The sequence below is a fragment of the Hemiscyllium ocellatum genome, unplaced genomic scaffold (assembly GCF_020745735.1).
Source record: "Hemiscyllium ocellatum isolate sHemOce1 unplaced genomic scaffold, sHemOce1.pat.X.cur. scaffold_663_pat_ctg1, whole genome shotgun sequence".
NCBI lineage: Eukaryota > Metazoa > Chordata > Chondrichthyes > Orectolobiformes > Hemiscylliidae > Hemiscyllium > Hemiscyllium ocellatum.
In genome coordinates this window covers 208,460-229,285 of record NW_026869158.1, presented here as the reverse complement: position 1 = coordinate 229,285, position 20,826 = coordinate 208,460, and the positions used below count along the sequence as shown (strand labels likewise).

At 38.8% G+C, this 20,826-nt stretch overlaps 1 protein-coding gene across 1 annotated transcript in view; it reads left to right on the top strand.

The window, feature by feature from the left end:
- Positions 1–1,028: 1,028 nt before the first annotated feature.
- Positions 1,029–20,826, top strand: part of LOC132814077 (ETS domain-containing transcription factor ERF-like) — a 209,293-nt gene continuing 189,495 nt past the window's right edge. The window contains exon 1 of the mRNA XM_060823365.1: positions 1,029–1,092. Coding sequence (XP_060679348.1) covers positions 1,029–1,092 — 64 coding nt within the window. The remainder of the gene's footprint in view (positions 1,093–20,826) is intronic.

The following is a 20,826-nucleotide window of genomic DNA, read 5'->3' as shown; positions in this document are numbered from 1 at the left end:
TTAAAACATAAACATTATTTATAAGTTCACACAGATTTATTTGAATTATTTTAACTTTGACATATGATTACATTAAAGCATGCAACATTATTTTATAAATACACATGGATTTGCTCTAAATATTTTATCTTTATATGTGATGTTTTCATTAAAGCATGGAACATTATTTTAATGTTTATATTTAAACATGGAATATTGCATTATAAACATATACACATTTGCCCTAATTTTTAGATATTTGCATGAAGCATGAACATTATTTTATAAAAATGCATACATTTGCTCTGAATAATGTTATTTATATATGCTGTTTGCACTAATACATGGGAAATACTTTATAAACATCCGTGATAAATAATCATACATCTTTACAACATATTTACCATTCAATATTGAGCATATATTGCAAATGTACAAGTTTGTGATAAACTTTATTTGCATTTAACACTAAAATAGGAAATAATTTACATTCACACATTTGTGATAAATATGTATCCATCTACACAGATATTTAGCTGTAAACAGGGAAGCTATTTCACCAACATAGATATATTTCTGACAAATACATTTCACTTTTACACATGATCTTTCTCTGTTCTGCAAACATTTTCGCTTCTGCACACAGCCGTTTAACTGTCTTTAGATCCACTGTCTCACAGTACATGATTCATATTTTTGTACGTGAACTTTTACAGATCGTTCCCTCGTATAAAAATCGATGAGAGCCAACTTTTGTCTGTGCATGTCCTTTTTGTGTGTGTGTGTGTGTGTGTGAGAAAACAAACATTTTGTCAAAAATGGGCATGTTGTGTTTGAGAAATGTCATGAGATTTATCCAAGTTCTTTTTTCAACTCATGACAGCTTTGCAATGAGTTTCTTGCACGTGTTTCAATTTTAAGTGGATTTATTTGATGCAGCCGGTGAATTTAAAACACGTATTTTTTTTTTGGTGAATGTATTTACTGGTTTGCATTATTGAATAACCTCTCTTTTATTCCTCTCTGCAGGTTATCGCTCGTTTTTCGCCATGGATTGTAACTGTGTCTCTGATCTACTGCTTACCCCTCCTCTGCCGACTCTCTGGACCCCAGGTATTGACACTCCTGTCAGCGAGAGAAACTCAGTTTCTTCCGATTTTAAAACCAAGACAGTGTTTGCTACAGGCGCTGATTTCTTTGTCGAGCCCGGACCGGATTGATGTTTGCAGAGAGAATAATTATCTCGCCCTGCCTATTTGTGTGTTATAAAACCTTTCGAAAGAATCGATGAAAGAAGCACTTCAAAGGCTGCAGACAGAGAAGGAGGGATGAGGGGGGAAAGGGGGAAGAGGGGAAGGAAGGTAGCTTAAGGGGGGGGGGGGGGGGGGGGGTGAGAGGGAGAGAATTAGGAAAGCAAGTGAGGCACACGCCGAGGGGGGGGAAAGAGAAAACGTGCGAGGGAGAGGGCGAGTGAGGAAAATGAAGGAAAAAAAGAGAGGGAACTCAGTGAGAAATAAAGAAAACGAGAGACGTGGAAGGCAAGGAGCAGAAGGGGGTAGAGGGAGACAGGGAGTGAGAGTGAAGGCAGGAGAGTGCGAGAGTGAGCAGGTCGGGGGGATGGAGAAGGAAAAGTGAGAGGGAAAACAGCGAGACAGCAGTGTGAGAGAGAATAAGTGAGATGGTGAAATGTAGTCTGATTATCCTCCCACACCATCAACATAACAATGTGTATGACAGTGTCTGTGTCACTGAATAGTGTTCGTAGCTCTGTCTATATCAGTCACTCAATTTTATGTCAGTACATAACACTGTCGATGTCAAACCGAAAACAGTGTTGGTAAGAGTGTTTATAACAGTCCCTATAACAGTATGGAAACAGTTGTCTATAACACTGTCTCCCACAATGTCGATGTCTATTCTAGTGTCTTTATCAGTGATTATAACAATATCTACAACATCGTCTCTAACAGGGTACCTAAGTGGTTATAATAATTTCTGTAATGGTATCTATAACTGGAGCTGTAACTGTGTCTATATCAGTGTCTGCATCAATGACTACAGCAGTATCTATGACAATGGCTGCAACTATATCTATAATATTCTCCATAACAGTTCACACACCAGTGCCAAAAACAGTATTTATAAGAGCTCCAACAACAGTGTTTATAACAGTATGCATGTCAGTGACTACAACAGTGTCTCCCACAGTATCTATCAGTGTCTATAATAGTCTATAATCAGTGCCTCTAAGTGTGATAACAGTGTCTATAATCGTGTCTATATCAGTGGCTACCATAGAATGTAAGAGTGTTTATATCTGTGGTTGTATCAGAATCTGTACCAGTGAATATAACAGCACCTGTAACAAGATTGTCATCTGTGTGTATGACAGTGTCTATATCAGTGACTATAATAGGGCCTAAAACAGTATTGAATACAGTCTCTGTATGAGTGACTATATAAGTTTCTATAACTTTGCCTGTAATGTTGTCTCTGACAGTCTGTAACAGTGCTTGTATCAGTGAATATAAAAATGTTTCCAATAGTGTCTGTGCCAGAATCTATTAATGTAGATAATAGTGTCTATTATTATCAATGTCTGTAATAGTGTCTATGACAATAACAGATTCTACAACAGAGGAAGTAACATTGTCTATATCTGTGGCTATAACAGTTTCTATGGCAATGTCTACAATGGTACATAATCACAATAACAGTGACTACATCAGTGAATATTACAGTGTTTGGAACAGTGTCTATAGCAGTGACGATATTAGTATCTATGACAGTGTCTGTAAATATGTCTATAACATTACCCATATCAGTGACTATAACCGTCTCTATACCACAGTCTGTATCAGTGCATATCAGAGGATCAATATCAATGTTTATAACAGTGTCTGAAACAATGCTTATGTCAGTGACTAAAATAACAGTGTCTATAATAGGGTCTTTCACAATAATTATATTAGTTTCTATATTAGTGTCTGTAACAGTGACTACACCAGTGTCTACAACAGTGCCTATAAATAGTGTGTGTGTCAGTCATCTATATCAGTGTCTATAATAACATGTATATCAGTGAGTATAAACATCTATTGTGATGTCTATAATAGTGACAATGTGAGTAGCAATAACAGTGCCTGTCACAGTGACTACATTAGTATCCAAAGCAGAATCCATAACAGTGTCTGCATCAGTGACTGTTACTGTATCTATAATAGTGTCTGTGATAGTATCTACAACATCAATATAGTAGTGTTTATATCTCTGGTTAGAACAGTGGATGTAATTATGTCTAGCACAGTACATACATCAGTGACATTAACACTGTCTAAAGGAGTATCTATATCAGTGTCTATATCAGTGGCTATAACACTGCCTATAACAGTATTGATAATAGTGGCTACATCTGTGGCTATAATAGTGTCTATATCAGTGTTGATAACTGTTGGTTAATCAGTGTCTGTAACAGAGTCTTGTATCAGTGACTATAACTGTTCCTGTAATATTATCTATATCAAAGTCCACAATAGTGTCTGTATCAGTGCCTATGTCAATGTCTACAATAGAGTCTATATCAGTGTTTATAATAGTGTCCGTAACAGTGACTACAAAGATGTCTCAGACAGTGTCCATGATGGAGAATGCAATGGTGTCTATACCAGTGAGTATATTAGTTTCTATATTTGCCTGTATCAGTAGCTAAAAGTGTCTATATAAGTGTTTATACAACAATGTCTATGACTGTCTATAATATAGTACATAACAGCATTTATATCAGTATCTCTAACAGTATTTATAAGATTGTATCAGTGACTATATTAGTGCCTGTGTCAGTATATATAGCAATTTCAGTAAGATTGTCTATATCATTGCCCATACCTGTCCACATCAGCACCTTTATCATCAATATTTGTAATATTGTCTATATCAGCATCTATGTCAGTGTTTATATAATTATCGATATCAACATTTACATCAATGTCTATAACTGTCTTTAACAGTCATTATCAGTGTCTATAACAACATTTTGTCAATATAATTGATAAAACTATCTATAGTGGTATCTGTGTCAGTCTCTCCATGTATTATAATATTGTCTATATCAGCATCTACGTCAGTGTCTATAACTGTGTCCATAAGTGTCTATGTCAGTGACTATAACTGTGTCAAGAACATCATGTCAATCACTGTCTACAGCAATGGCTATAACAGTGTTTATATTAGATTATTAGTATCTATACCAATATCTGTAACTGCAAATGAGTCTACATCAGTGCCTGTAACATTGTCTATATCAATCTCTATAATATTGTTTATGACTGTGTCTGTAATAGTCTCTATATCAATCTATATCATTGTCTATACCTGTTTTATATAATGTCTATACCAGCATCTTTATCAGCAATTTTTTGTAATATTGTCTATATCAGCATCAATATAATTTTTCTATAATTGTTTATATCAGTATCTATAACTGTCTATAATGCAGGCTATATCAGTGTCTATAACAGTATTGATGTCAGTGACGTTCAAAGTGTGCATATCAAAGTTTATATCAAAGTGTATAACTACCTATAACTGCACCTTATGACAGTGACAATAACAATGCTTAAATAAATGAATGTAGCAGGTCTATAGAAGTGTCAATGTTAAGTTCTATATCATAGATTATAACATTGTCTATTCAATTGTTTATAATAATGTCTATAGCCATATCTCTATCAGTGATCATAACACTGACTATAGCATTTTTAAAAGTGACTATAACATTGTATGTAACTGAATATATAACAGTACATAAATATAGTGCCTATATCAGTGTCGCTATCAGTGACTAGGTCAGTGTTAATAACAATGTATATCGCAGTTTCTAAAAGCATGTCTAACTCAGTGACTATAATAATTTCTATACCAGTGTGTGTATCAAAATCGAGATCAGTCTCTATAACAGTGTATAAATCAATTTCAGTAACACCATCTTGATCAATGTCTATAATAATGTCATGTCTATAACAGTGTGTATGTCAGTCACTATCACAGTATCTATAAGGGTTTCTATATCAGTGTCTATAGCAGTGACTACAACAATGTCCACGTCAGTCTCTACATCAGGGAATATAACAATAGCCTTAGCAATGTCTAGAACATTGATTATAGAATTATCTATATCAGTGGCTATAACAGAGTCTATAACAATATCTTTAGCAGTCGCTATCACAATGTCCATATCAGTGACTGTATCAGTGTCTATATTGGTGCCTATAACAGTGTCTAACAGAGAGTATAACGGTACCTGTAACGTTGTCTTTATTAGTCTCTACAACATTATTGATATCACTGTATATAGAAGATCCCATAACAGTACTGAAATATTGCTTATATAAGAGACTGTAACAATACATGTAAGAGTGAATAGAAAGGCATCTATAAGGATGTTGATGACAGTAACCAGAACAGTTAAGATGTCAGTGACCAAAACAACATTAATAACAATACCAGAATCAAGAACAATGATAGTGTCTGTATCATTACCTATAAAAGTGTCTGAAACAGTGCCAAAAACATAGTCCCTGCTCTGGTCACAGACAATGAGATTATGTAGAACCGTGTATATATCAGTGACTATAACAATCTCTATGCCAGTGTCTATTACTATAAATATATCTAGAACATAGTTTATGACAATGTCAATGACAGCATCTATATCAGTGTGTATAACAGTGATTTAACACTGTTGACATTAGTGACTATAATAGTATTGGTATCAGTGAATACAATGTCTGTGACACTATACATCTCAATGTTTCTAATAGTGTCAACACCAGTATTCATTACAGAGATTGTGACAGTTTATAGGTCAGTGTATACAAAAGTGACTACAACAGTGTCTATCTCAGTTGCTAAATCAGTGTCTATAGCATTGTTTAATTAAAAGACTGTAACAATATTGATAGTGGTGACTTTAATGGTGTCTATGGGGCATCTATAACAGTAACCAAAGCAGTTATGGTATCAGTGAACAAAACAGCATCAATAACAGCACCTACATCAAGAACAATAACAGTGTCAGTATCAGTGACTGTAAACATTGCTGTAACAGTGACTCTGTCAGTGACTATCGCAGGGATCTATAACACTGTCTACTTCAGTGCTTATAACAATCTCTATACAGTGTTTAACACAGTCATTATTACAGTGATCTATATCAGCCTCTATAATACTGTACATACAGTGACTATCAAAGTATCTCAAACATTATTTATAACAATACCCAAAGCAGTGTTGATATCAGTGTCTATAACACTGGCAAATCAGAGTTCACAACAGTATAAGTGTCCATAATAGTTTCGATACCAATGACAGTAACAGTGACTATATTGGCATCTATATCACTCTAATAAGCATCTGTTTCAGTGTCTAAAGCAATGTCCATAGCAGTCTCTATATCAGTGTCTTTGACAGTGTCTATAACAGAGATTATATTAGTGTAACATTGTCTCTATCTGTCTCTATATCTTTGTTGATATCACTATCTATATCAGAGCCAATAGCAGTATCAATATCATTGTTTATATAACATACAAAAACAGTACCTTTAAGAGTGACCATAAAAGGATGATGATAATAGTACATATAACATTGTCTCTATCAGTTTCCATGGCATCGTTGTTATCACTATCTAAATGAGATTCCATAATGATATCTATAACATTGTGTTATAAACAGTGCATGCACCAGTGTCTATAACTATTGGTTATATCAGTCACTATAAATTGTTGATATCACTATCTATTTGAGATTCTATAACAGTATCTATAAAATTGTTTACATAAGAGAGTATAACAATATGATTGACTGTAAAGTTATTTATAAGGGTGTCTGTAACATAACATTTATGATATCACTGTGCAAAACAGCATCAGGCACAATATCTATATCAATAAGAATAATATGTCAATATCAGTGATTATAAAAGTGTCTGTTACAGTGACAAAACCATTGTCTATAGAAGGGATTTTAATATTATAACAGTGATTATATCAGTGTCTATAATAGTGTCAATGCCATGACTCTAATAGTGTCAACGTCAGTATCTATAAGAGTGGACAAAGCAGTGACTATAAAAGTATGTGTAACACTGTTTATAACAATGCCAATAACAGTATCAATATTAATGGTTATAACAGTGACTTAACAATAGCTATACAACAGTGTCTATATCATTGGCTTTAACAATATCTATCTCAGTGAATACATCAATATCTATGAGTGTTCATCACAGTGTCTATTTCAGTGTTTATAATAGTGCCTGTAACAGTGTGTATAACAGTGATTTAGTTGGTGACTACATGAGTATTTATACCAATGTCCATGTCAGTGACTCTGCCAATGTCTGTAATGGTGTCTTTCTTAGTGTCTAAAACAGAGACTACATAACTGTTTATATCACTGTGTCGAAAGGTATCTGCAACAGGTCTATATCCCTGACTAGAATATCATCTGCACCGATGGAGAGATCAGTATCAAAAACAGTGTTTGCTTCACTGTCGATGTTATTGGCGATAACACTGTCCATAACACTGTCTATATCCTTGTCCAAAAATGAGTCTGCAGCAATGACAGGAACAATGACAATTTCTGCATCTGCATCAATTGAAAATACTATCTGTTTCAGCCCATACCAGTGTCTATTCAGTGTTTATATTATGGACTATGATTGTACCTTTATCAGTTGCGCCAGTAGTGTCTTATCAATGAGTGTAACAGTTCCTACAGTGTTTCTTACAGTGTCTACATCAGTGTTTCTTACAGTGTCCACATGAGTGATTCTAACCGTGTCCACAACAGTGTTTCTTACAGTGTCCACATCAGTGTTTCTAACAGCGTCCACATCAGTGTTTCTAACAGTGTCCACATCAGTGTTTCTTACAGTGTCCACATCAGTGTTTCTAACAGTGTCTACATCAGTGTTTCTAACAGTGTCCACATCAGTGTTTCTAACACTGTCCACATCAGTGTTTCTTACAGTGTCCACATCAGTGTTTCTAACAGTGTCCACATCAGTGTTTCTTACAGTGTCCACATCAGTGTTTCTAACAGTGTCTACATCAGTGTTTCTAACAGTGTCTGCATCAGTGTTTCTTACATTGTCCACATCAGTGTTTCTAACAGTGTCCACATCAGTGTTTCCTACAGTGTCCACATCAATGTTTCTTACAGTGTCCACATCAATGTTTCTAACAGTGTCCACATCAGTCTGTCTAACAGTGTCCACATCAGTTTTTCATGCAGTGTCCACATCAGTGTGTCTAACAGTGTCCACATCAGTGTTTCGAACAGGGTCCACATCAGTGTTTCTACAAATGTCCACATCAATGTTTCCAACAGTGTCCACATCAGTGTTTCCAACAGTGTCCACATCAGTGTTTCTTACATTGTCCACATCAGTGTTTCTAACAGTGTCCACATCAGTGTTTCTAACAGTGCCCACATCAGTGTTTCTTACAGTGTCCACATCAGTGATTCCAACAGTTTCCACATCAGTGTTTCTTACAGTGTCTACATCAGTGTTTCTTACAGTGTCCACATCAGTGTTTCTAACAGTGTCCACATCAATGTTTCTTACAGTGTCCACATCAGTGTTTCTTACAGTGACCACATCAGTGTGTCTAACAGCGTCCACATCAGTCTGTCTAACAGTGTCCACATCAGTTTTTCATGCAGTGTCCACATCAGTGTGTCTAACAGTGTCCACATCATTGTTTCGAACAGGGTCCACATCAGTGTTTCTACAAATGTCCACATCAATGTTTCCAACAGTGTCCACATCAGTGTTTCCAACAGTGTCCACATCAGTGTTTCTAACAGTCTCCACATCAGTGTTTGTAACAGTGTCCACATCAGTGTTTCCAACAGTGTCCACATCTTTGTTTCTTACAGTGTCCACATCAGTGTTTCGTACAATGTCCAATTAAGTGTTTCTAACAGTGTCCACATCTTTGTTTCTTACAGTGTCCACATCAGTGTTTCTTACAATGTCCAATTAAGTGTTTCTAACAGTGTCCACATCAGTGCGTCTAACAGTGTGTACATCAGTGTTTCTAACAGTGTCCGCATCAGTATTTCCTGCAGTGTCCACATCAGTTTTTCTACCAGTGTCCACATCAATGTTTCTTACAGTGTCCACATCAATGTTTCTAACACTATTCTCATCAGTATTTCTTACACTGTCCACATCAGTGTTTCTAACAGTTCCCACATCAGTGTTTCTTACAGTGTCCACATCAGTCTGTCTAACAGTGTCCACATCAGTTTTTCATGCAGTGTCCACATCAGTGTGTCTAACAGTGTCCACATCAGTGTTTCGAACAGGGTCCACATCTTGTGTTTCTTACAGTGTCCACATCAGTGTTTCTAACAGTGTCCACGTCTTGTGTTTCTTACAGTGTCCACATCAGTGTTTCTTTCAGTGTCCAATTAAGTGTGTCGAACAGTGTCCACATCAGTGTTTCTAACAGTGTCCACATCAGTGTTTCTAACAGTGCCCACATCAGTGTGTCTTACAGTGTCCACACCAGTGTTTCTTACAGTGTCCACATCAGTGTTTCTTACAGTGTCCACATCAGTGATTCCAACAGTTTCCACATCAGTGTTTCGTACAGTGTCTACATCAGTGTTTCTTACAGTGTCCACATCAGTGTTTCTAACAGCGTCCACATCTTGTGTTTCTTACAGTGTCCACATCAGTGTGTCTTTCAGTGTCCAATTAAGTGTGTCTAACAGTGTCTACATCAGTGTTTCTTACAGTGTCCACATCAGTGTTTCTTACAGTGTCGACATCAGTGTTTCTAACAGTGTCCACATCAGTGTTTCTTTCAGTGTCCAATTAAGTGTGTCGAACAGTGTCCACATCAGTGTTTCTAACAGTGTCCACATCAGTGTGTCTAACAGTGTCCACATCAGTGTTTCTAACAGGGTCCACGTCTGTATTTCAAACAGTGCCCACATCAGTGTTTCTAACAGTGTCTACATCAATGTTTCTTACATTGTCCACATCAGTGTTTGTAACAGTGTCCACATCAGTGTTTCTTACAGTGTCCACATCAGTGTTTCTTACAGTGTCCACATCAATGTTTCTTACAGTGTCCACATCAGTGTTTCTAACAGTGTCCTCATCAGTCTGTCTAACAGTGTCCACATCAGTTTTTCATGCAGTGTCCACATCAGTGTTTCTTACAGTGTCCACATCAGTGTTTCTTACAGTGTCCACATCAGTGTTTCCAACAGTGTCCACATCTTTGTTTCTTACAGTGTCCACATCAGTGTTTCGTACAATGTCCAATTAAGTTTTTCCAACAGTGTCCACATTTTTGTTTCTTACAGTGTCCACATCAGTGTTTCTTACAATGTCCAATTAAGTGTTTCTAACAGTGTCCACATCTTTGTTTCTTACAGTGTCCACATCAGTGTTTCTTACAATGTCCAATTAAGTGTTTCTAACAGTGTCCACATCAGTGTTTCCTACAGTGTCCACATCACTTTTTCTACCAGTGTCCACATCAATGTTTCTTACAGTGTCCACATCAATGTTTCTAACACTATTCTCATCAGTATTTCTTACAGTGTCCACATCAGTGTTTCTAACAGTTCCCACATCAGTGTTTCTTACAGTGTCCACATCAGTGTTTGTAACAGTGTCCACATCAGTGTTTCCAACTGTGTCCACATCAGTGTTTCTTACAGTGTCCACATCAGTGTTTCTAACAGTGTCCACGTCTGTGTTTCAAACAGTGCCCACATCAGTGTTTCTTACAGTGTCCACATCAGTGATTCCAACAGTTTCCACATCAGTGTTTCGTACAGTGTCCACATCAATGTTTCTAACAGTGTCTACATCAGTGTTTCTTACATTGTCCACATCAGTGTTTCTAACAGTGTCCACATCAGTGTTTCTTACAGTGTCCACATCAGTGTTTCTAACAGTGTCTACATCAGTGTTTCTTACATTGTCCACATCAGTGTTTCTTACAGTGTCCACATCAGTGTTTCTTACAGTGTCCACATCAGTCTGTCTAACAGTGTCGACATCAGTTTTTCATGCAGTGTCCACATCAGTGTGTCTAACAGTGTCCACATCAGTGTTTCGAACCGGGTCCACATCAGTGTTTCTACAAATGTCCACATCAATGTTTCCAACAGTGTCCACATCAGTGTTTCCAACAGTGTCCACATCAGTGTTTCTAACATTGTCCACATCAGTGTTTCTAACAGTGTCCACATCAGTGTTTGTAACAGTGTCCACATCAGTGTTTCCAAGAGTGTCCACATCAGTGTTTCTTACAGTGTCCACATCAGTGTTTCTAACAGTGTCCACATCAGTGATTCCAACAGTGTCCACATCATTTTTTCTAACAGTGTCCACATCAGTGTTTCTTACAGTGTCCACATCAGTGTTTCTTACAGTGTCCACAACAGTGTTTCTAACAGTATCCACATCAGTGTTTCTTACAGTGTCCACGTCTGTGTTTCAAACAGTTCCCACATCAGTGTTTCATACAGTGTCCACATCAGTGATTCCAACAGTTTCCACATCAGTGTTTCGTACAGTGTCTACATCAGTGTTTCTTACAGTGTCCACATCAGTGTTTCTAACAGCGTCCACATCTTGTGTTTCTTACAGTGTCCACATCAGTGTGTCTTTCAGTGTCCAATTAAGTGTGTCTAACAGTGTCTACATCAGTGTTTCTTACAGTGTCCACATCAGTGTTTCTTACAGTGTCGACATCAGTGTTTCTAACAGTGTCCACATCAGTGTTTCTTTCAGTGTCCAATTAAGTGTGTCGAACAGTGTCCACATCAGTGTTTCTAACAGTGTCCACATCAGTGTGTCTAACAGTGTCCACATCAGTGTTTCTAACAGGGTCCACGTCTGTGTTTCAAACTGTGCCCACATCAGTGTTTCTAACAGTGTCTACATCAATGTTTCTTACATTGTCCACATCAGTGTTTGTAACAGTGTCCACATCAGTGTTTCTTACAGTGTCCACATCAGTGTTTCTTACAGTGTCCACATCAATGTTTCTTACAGTGTCCACATCAGTGTTTCTAACAGTGTCCTCATCAGTCTGTCTAACAGTGTCCACATCAGTTTTTCATGCAGTGTCCACATCAGTGTTTCTTACAGTGTCCACATCAGTGTTTCTTACAGTGTCCACATCAGTGTTTCCAACAGTGTCCATATCTTTGTTTCTTACAGTGTCCACATCAGTGTTTCGTACAATGTCCAATTAAGTTTTTCCAACAGTGTCCACATTTTTGTTTCTTACAGTGTCCACATCAGTGTTTCGTACAATGTCCAATTAAGTGTTTCTAACAGTGTCCACATCTTTGTTTCTTACAGTGTCCACATCAGTGTTTCTTACAATGTCCAATTAAGTGTTTCTAACAGTGTCCACATCAGTGTTTCCTACAGTGTCCACATCACTTTTTCTACCAGTGTCCACATCAATGTTTCTTACAGTGTCCACATCAGTGTTTCTAACAGTTCCCACATCACTGTTTCTTACAGTGTCCACATCAGTGTTTGTAACAGTGTCCACATCAGTGTTTCCAACTGTGTCCACATCAGTGTTTCTTACAGTGTCCACATCAGTGTTTCTAACAGTGTCCACGTCTGTGTTTCAAACAGTGCCCACATCAGTGTTTCTTACAGTGTCCACATCAGTGATTCCAACAGTTTCCACATCAGTGTTTCGTACAGTGTCCACATCAATGTTTCTAACAGTGTCTACATCAGTGTTTCTTACATTGTCCACATCAGTGTTTCTAACAGTGTCCACATCAGTGTTTCTTACAGTGTCCACATCAGTGTTTCTAACAGTGTCTACATCAGTGTTTCTTACATTGTCCACATCAGTGTTTCTTACAGTGTCCACATCAGTGTTTCTTACAGTGTCCACATCAGTCTGTCTAACAGTGTCGACATCAGTTTTTCATGCCGTGTCCACATCAGTGTGTCTAACAGTGTCCACATCAGTGTTTCGAACCGGGTCCACATCAGTGTTTCTACAAATGTCCACATCAATGTTTCCAACAGTGTCCACATCAGTGTTTCCAACAGTGTCCACATCAGTGTTTCTAACATTGTCCACATCAGTGTTTCTAACAGTGTCCACATCAGTGTTTGTAACAGTGTCCACATCAGTGTTTCCAAGAGTGTCCACATCAGTGTTTCTTACAGTGTCCACATCAGTGTTTCTAACAGTGTCCACATCAGTGATTCCAAGAGTGTCCACATCATTTTTTCTAACAGTGTCCACATCAGTGTTTCTTACAGTGTCCACATCAGTGTTTCTTACAGTGTCCACAACAGTGTTTCTAACAGTATCCACATCAGTGTTTCTTACAGTGTCCACGTCTGTGTTTCAAACAGTTCCCACATCAGTGTTTCATACAGTGTCCACATCAGTGATTCCAACAGTGTCCACATCAGTGTTTCTAACAGTGTCCACATCAGTGTTTCTTACAGTGTCCACATCAGTGTTTCTTACAGTGTCCACATCAGTGTTTCTAACAGTATCCACATCAGTGTTTCTTAAAGTGTCCACATCAGTGTTTCTTACAGTGTCCACATCAGTGTTTCTTACAGTGTCCACATCAGTGTTTCTAACAGTGTCCACATCAGTGTTTCTAACAGTGTCCACATCAGTGTTTGTAACAGTGTCCACATCAGTGTTTCCAACAGTGTCCACGTCAGTGTTTCTAACAGTGTCCACATCAGTGTTTCTAACAGTGTCCACATCAGTGTTTCCAAGAGTGTCCACATCAGTGTTTCTTACAGTGTCCACATCAGTGTTTCTAACAGTGTCCACATCATTGTTTGTAACAGTGTCCACATCAGTGATTCCAAGAGTGTCCACATCAGTGTTTCTTACAGTGTCCACATCAGTCTGTCTATATCAGTGTTTCTAACAATCTCCACATCAGTGTTTCTAACAGTGTCCACATCAGTGTTTCTTCCAGTGTCCACATCAGTGTTTCTAACAATATCCACATCAGTGTTTCTTACAGTGTCCACATCAGTGTTTCTTACAGTGTCTACATCAGTGTTTCTAACAGTGTCCACATCAGTGTTTCTTACAGTGTCCACATCAGTGTTTCTAACAGTGTCCACATCAGTGTTTCTAACAGCGTCTACATCAGTGTTTCTTACAGTGTCCACATCAGTGTTTCTAACAGTGTCCACATCAGTGTTTCTTACAGTGTCCACATCAGTGTTTGTAACAGTGTCCACATCAGTGTTTCCAAGTGTGTCCACATCAGTGTTTCTTACAGTGTCCACATCAGTGTTTCTAACAGTGTCCACGTCTGTGTTTGTAACAGTGTCCACATCAGTGTTTCCAACTGTGTCCACATCAGTGTTTCTTACAGTGTCCACATCAGTGTTTCTAACAGTGTCCACGTCTGTGTTTCAAACAGTGCCCACATCAGTGTTTCTTACAGTGTCCACATCAGTGATTCCAACAGTTTCCACATCAGTGTTTCGTACAGTGTCCACATCAATGTTTCTAACAGTGTCTACATCAGTGTTTCTTACATTGTCCACATCAGTGTTTCTAACAGTGTCCACATCAGTGTTTCTTACAGTGTCCACATCAGTGTTTCTAACAGTGTCTACATCAGTGTTTCTTACATTGTCCACATCAGTGTTTCTTACAGTGTCCACATCAGTGTTTCTTACAGTGTCCACATCAGTCTGTCTAACAGTGTCGACATCAGTTTTTCATGCAGTGTCCACATCAGTGTGTCTAACAGTGTCCACATCAGTGTTTCGAACAGGGTCCACATCAGTGTTTCTACAAATGTCCACATCAATGTTTCCAACAGTGTCCACATCAGTGTTTCCAACAGTGTCCACATCAGTGTTTCTAACATTGTCCACATCAGTGTTTCTAACAGTGTCCACATCAGTGTTTGTAACAGTGTCCACATCAGTGTTTCCAAGAGTGTCCACATCAGTGTTTCTTACAGTGTCCACATCAGTGTTTCTAACAGTGTCCACATCAGTGATTCCAACAGTGTCCATATCATTTTTTCTAACAGTGTCCACATCAGTGTTTCTTACAGTGTCCACATCAGTGTTTCTTACAGTGTCCACAACAGTGTTTCTAACAGTATCCACATCAGTGTTTCTTACAGTGTCCACGTCTGTGTTTCAAACAGTTCCCACATCAGTGTTTCATACAGTGTCCACATCAGTGATTCCAACAGTGTCCACATCAGTGTTTCTAACAGTGTCCACATCAGTGTTTCTTACAGTGTCCACATCAGTGTTTCTTAGAGTGTCCACATCAGTGTTTCTAACAGTATCCACATCATTGTTTCTTAAAGTGTCCACATCAGTGTTTCTTACAGTGTCCACATCAGTGTTTCTAACAGTGTCCACATCAGTGTTTCTAACAGTGTCCACATCAGTGTTTGTAACAGTGTCCACATCAGTGTTTCCAACAGTGTCCACGTCAGTGTTTCTAACAGTGTCCACATCAGTGTTTCTAACAGTGTCCACATCAGTGTTTCCAAGAGTGTCCACATCAGTGTTTCTTACAGTGTCCACATCAGTGTTTCTAACAGTGTCCACATCATTGTTTGTAACAGTGTCCACATCAGTGATTCCAAGAGTGTCCACATCAGTGTTTCTTACAGTGTCCACATCAGTCTGTCTATATCAGTGTTTCTAACAATCTCCACATCAGTGTTTCTAACAGTGTCCACATCAGTGTTTCTTACAGTGTCCACATCAGTGTTTCTAACAATATCCACATCAGTGTTTCTTACAGTGTCCACATCAGTGTTTCTAACAGTGTCCACATCAGTGTTTCTTACAGTGTCCACATCAGTGTTTCTTAGAGTGTCCACATCAGTGTTTCTAACAGTATCCACATCATTGTTTCTTAAAGTGTCCACATCAGTGTTTCTTACAGTGTCCACATCAGTGTTTCTTACAGTGTCCACATCAGTGTTTCTAACAGTGTCCACATCAGTGTTTGTAACAGTGTCCACATCAGTGTTTCCAACAGTGTCCACGTCAGTGTTTCTAACAGTGTCCACATCAGTGTTTCTAACAGTGTCCACATCAGTGTTTCCAAGAGTGTCCACATCAGTGTTTCTTACAGTGTCCACATCAGTGTTTCTAACAGTGTCCACATCATTGTTTGTAACAGTGTCCACATCAGTGATTCCAAGAGTGTCCACATCAGTGTTTCTTACAGTGTCCACATCAGTCTGTCTATATCAGTGTTTCTAACAATCTCCACATCAGTGTTTCTAACAGTGTCCACATCAGTGTTTCTTACAGTGTCCACATCAGTGTTTCTAACAATATCCACATCAGTGTTTCTTACAGTGTCCACATCAGTGTTTCTTACAGTGTCTACATCAGTGTTTTTTACAGTGTCCACATCAGTGTTTCTAACAGTGTCCACATCAGTGTTTCTTACAGTGTCCACATCAGTGTTTCTAACAGTGTCCACATCAGTGTTTCTAACAGCGTCTACATCAGTGTTTCTTACAGTGTCCACATCAGTGTTTCTAACAGCGTCTACATCAGTGTTTCTTACAGTGTCCACATCAGTGTTTCTAACAGTGTCCACATCAGTGTTTCTTACAGTGTCCACATCAGTGTTTGTAACAGTGTCCACATCAGTGTTTCCAAGTGTGTCCACATCAGTGTTTCTTACAGTGTCCACATCAGTGTTTCTAACAGTGTCCACGTCTGTGTTTGTAACAGTGTCCACATCAGTGTTTCCAACTGTGTCCACATCAGTGTTTCTTACAGTGTCCACATCAGTGTTTCTAACAGTGTCCACGTCTGTGTTTCAAACAGTGCCCACATCAGTGTTTCTTACAGTGTCCACATCAGTGATTCCAACAGTTTCCACATCAGTGTTTCGTACAGTGTCCACATCAATGTTTCTAACAGTGTCTACATCAGTGTTTCTTACATTGTCCACATCAGTGTTTCTAACAGTGTCCACATCAGTGTTTCTTACAGTGTCCACATCAGTGTTTCTAACAGTGTCTACATCAGTGTTTCTTACATTGTCCACATCAGTGTTTCTTACAGTGTCCACATCAGTGTTTCTTACAGTGTCCACATCAGTCTGTCTAACAGTGTCGACATCAGTTTTTCATGCAGTGTCCACATCAGTGTGTCTAACAGTGTCCACATCAGTGTTTCGAACAGGGTCCACATCAGTGTTTCTACAAATGTCCACATCAATGTTTCCAACAGTGTCCACATCAGTGTTTCCAACAGTGTCCACATCAGTGTTTCTAACATTGTCCACATCAGTGTTTCTAACAGTGTCCACATCAGTGTTTGTAACAGTGTCCACATCAGTGTTTCCAAGAGTGTCCACATCAGTGTTTCTTACAGTGTCCACATCAGTGTTTCTAACAGTGTCCACATCAGTGATTCCAACAGTGTCCATATCATTTTTTCTAACACTGTCCACATCAGTGTTTCTTACAGTGTCCACATCAGTGTTTCTTACAGTGTCCACAACAGTGTTTCTAACAGTATCCACATCAGTGTTTCTTACAGTGTCCACGTCTGTGTTTCAAACAGTTCCCACATCAGTGTTTCATACAGTGTCCACATCAGTGATTCCAACAGTGTCCACATCAGTGTTTCTAACAGTGTCCACATCAGTGTTTCTTACAGTGTCCACATCAGTGTTTCTTAGAGTGTCCACATCAGTGTTTCTAACAGTATCCACATCATTGTTTCTTAAAGTGTCCACATCAGTGTTTCTTACAGTGTCCACATCAGTGTTTCTAACAGTGTCCTCATCAGTGTTTCTAACAGTGTCCACATCAGTGTTTGTAACAGTGTCCACATCAGTGTTTCCAACAGTGTCCACGTCAGTGTTTCTAACAGTGTCCACATCAGTGTTTCTAACAGTGTCCACATCAGTGTTTCCAAGAGTGTCCACATCAGTGTTTCTTACAGTGTCCACATCAGTGTTTCTAACAGTGTCCACATCATTGTTTGTAACAGTGTCCACATCAGTGATTCCAAGAGTGTCCACATCAGTGTTTCTTACAGTGTCCACATCAGTCTGTCTATATCAGTGTTTCTAACAATCTCCACATCAGTGTTTCTAACAGTGTCCACATCAGTGTTTCTTACAGTGTCCACATCAGTGTTTCTAACAATATCCACATCAGTGTTTCTTACAGTGTCCACATCAGTGTTTCTAACAGTGTCCACATCAGTGTTTCTTACAGTGTCCACATCAGTGTTTCTTAGAGTGTCCACATCAGTGTTTCTAACAGTATCCACATCATTGTTTCTTAAAGTGTCCACATCAGTGTTTCTTACAGTGTCCACATCAGTGTTTCTTACAGTGTCCACATCAGTGTTTCTAACAGTGTCCACATCAGTGTTTGTAACAGTGTCCACATCAGTGTTTCCAACAGTGTCCACGTCAGTGTTTCTAACAGTGTCCACATCAGTGTTTCTAACAGTGTCCACATCAGTGTTTCCAAGAGTGTCCACATCAGTGTTTCTTACAGTGTCCACATCAGTGTTTCTAACAGTGTCCACATCATTGTTTGTAACAGTGTCCACATCAGTGATTCCAAGAGTGTCCACATCAGTGTTTCTTACAGTGTCCACATCAGTCTGTCTATATCAGTGTTTCTAACAATCTCCACATCAGTGTTTCTAACAGTGTCCACATCAGTGTTTCTTACAGTGTCCACATCAGTGTTTCTAACAATATCCACATCAGTGTTTCTTACAGTGTCCACATCAGTGTTTCTTACAGTGTCTACATCAGTGTTTTTTACAGTGTCCACATCAGTGTTTCTAACAGTGTCCACATCAGTGTTTCTTACAGTGTCCACATCAGTGTTTCTAACAGTGTCCACATCAGTGTTTCTTACAGTGTCCACATCAGTGTTTGTAACAGTGTCCACATCAGTGTTTCCAAGAGTGTCCACATCAGTGTTTCTTACAGTGTCCACATCAGTGTTTCTAACAGTGTCCACGTCTGTGTTTGTAACAGTGTCCACATCAGTGTTTCCAACTGTGTCCACATCAGTGTTTCTAACAGTATCCACATCAGTGTTTCTTACAGTGTCCACGTCTGTGTTTCAAACAGTTCCCACATCAGTGTTTCATACAGTGTCCACATCAGTGTTTCCAACTGTGTCCACATCAGTGTTTCTAACAGTGTCCACGTCTGTGTTTCAAACAGTGCCCACATCAGTGTTTCTTACAGTGTCCACATCAGTGATTCCAACAGTTTCCACATCAGTGTTTCGTACAGTGTCCACATCAATGTTTCTAACAGTGTCTACATCAGTGTTTCTTACATTGTCCACATCAGTGTTTCTAACAGTGTCCACATCAGTGTTTCTTACAGTGTCCACATCAGTGTTTCTAACAGTGTCTACATCAGTGTTTCTTACATTGTCCACATCAGTGTTTCTTACAGTGTCCACATCAGTGATTCCAACAGTTTCCACATCAGTCTGTCTAACAGTGTCGACATCAGTTTTTCATGCAGTGTCCACATCAGTGTGTCTAACAGTGTCCACATCAGTGTTTCGAACAGGGTCCACATCAGTGTTTCTACAAATGTCCACATCAATGTTTCCAACAGTGTCCACATCAGTGTTTCCAACAGTGTCCACATCAGTGTTTCTAACATTGTCCACATCAGTGTTTCTAACAGTGTCCACATCAGTGTTTGCAACAGTGTCCACATCAGTGTTTCTAACAGTGTCCACGTCTGTGTTTCTAACAGTGTCCACATCAGTGTTTCTTACAGTGTCCACATCAGTGTTTCGTACAGTGTCCACATCAGTGTTTCTAACAATGTCCACATCAGTGTTTCTAACAGTGTCCACATCAGTGTTTCTAACAGTGTCCACATCTTTGTTTCTTACAGTGTCCACATCAGTGTATCTAACAGTGTCCACATCAGTGTTTCTTACAGTGTCCACATCAGTGTTTCTTACAGTCTCCACATCAGTGTTTTTAACAGTGTCCACATCAGTGATTCCAACAGTTTCCACATCAGTGTTTCGTACAGTGTCCACATCAGTGTTTCTAACAGTATCTACATCAGTGTTTCTTACATTGTCCACATCAGTGTTTCTAACAGTGTCCACATCAGTGTTTCGTACAGTGTCCACATCAGTGTTTCTAACAGTGTCTACATCAGTGTTTCGTACAGTGTCCACATCAGTTTTTCTAACAGTGTCTACATCAGTGTTTCGTACAGTGTCCACATCAGTGTTTCTTACAGTGTCCACATCAGTGTTTCTAACAGTGTCTACATCAGTGTTTCTTACATTGTCCACATCAGTGTTTCTAACAGTATCCACATCAGTGTTTCGTACAGTGTCCACATCAGTGTTTCTAACAGTGTCTACATCAGCGCTTCGTGCAGTTTCCACATCAGTGTTTCTAACAGTGTCCACATCAGTGTTTCTAACAGTGTCCACATCAGTGTTTCTTACAGTGTCCACATCAGTGTTTCTAACAGTGTCCACATCAGTGTTTCTAACAGCGTCTACATCAGTGTTTCTTACAGTGTCCACATCAGTGTTTCTAACAGTGTCCACATCAGTGTTTCTTACAGTGTCCACATCAGTGTTTGTGACAGTGTCCACATCAGTGTTTCCAAGAGTGTCCACATCAGTGTTTCTTACAGTGTCCACATCAGTGTTTCTAACAGTGTCCACGTCTGTGTTTCTAACAGTGTTCACATCAGTGTTTCTTACAGTGTCCACATCAGTGTTTCGTACAGTGTCCACATCAGTGTTTCT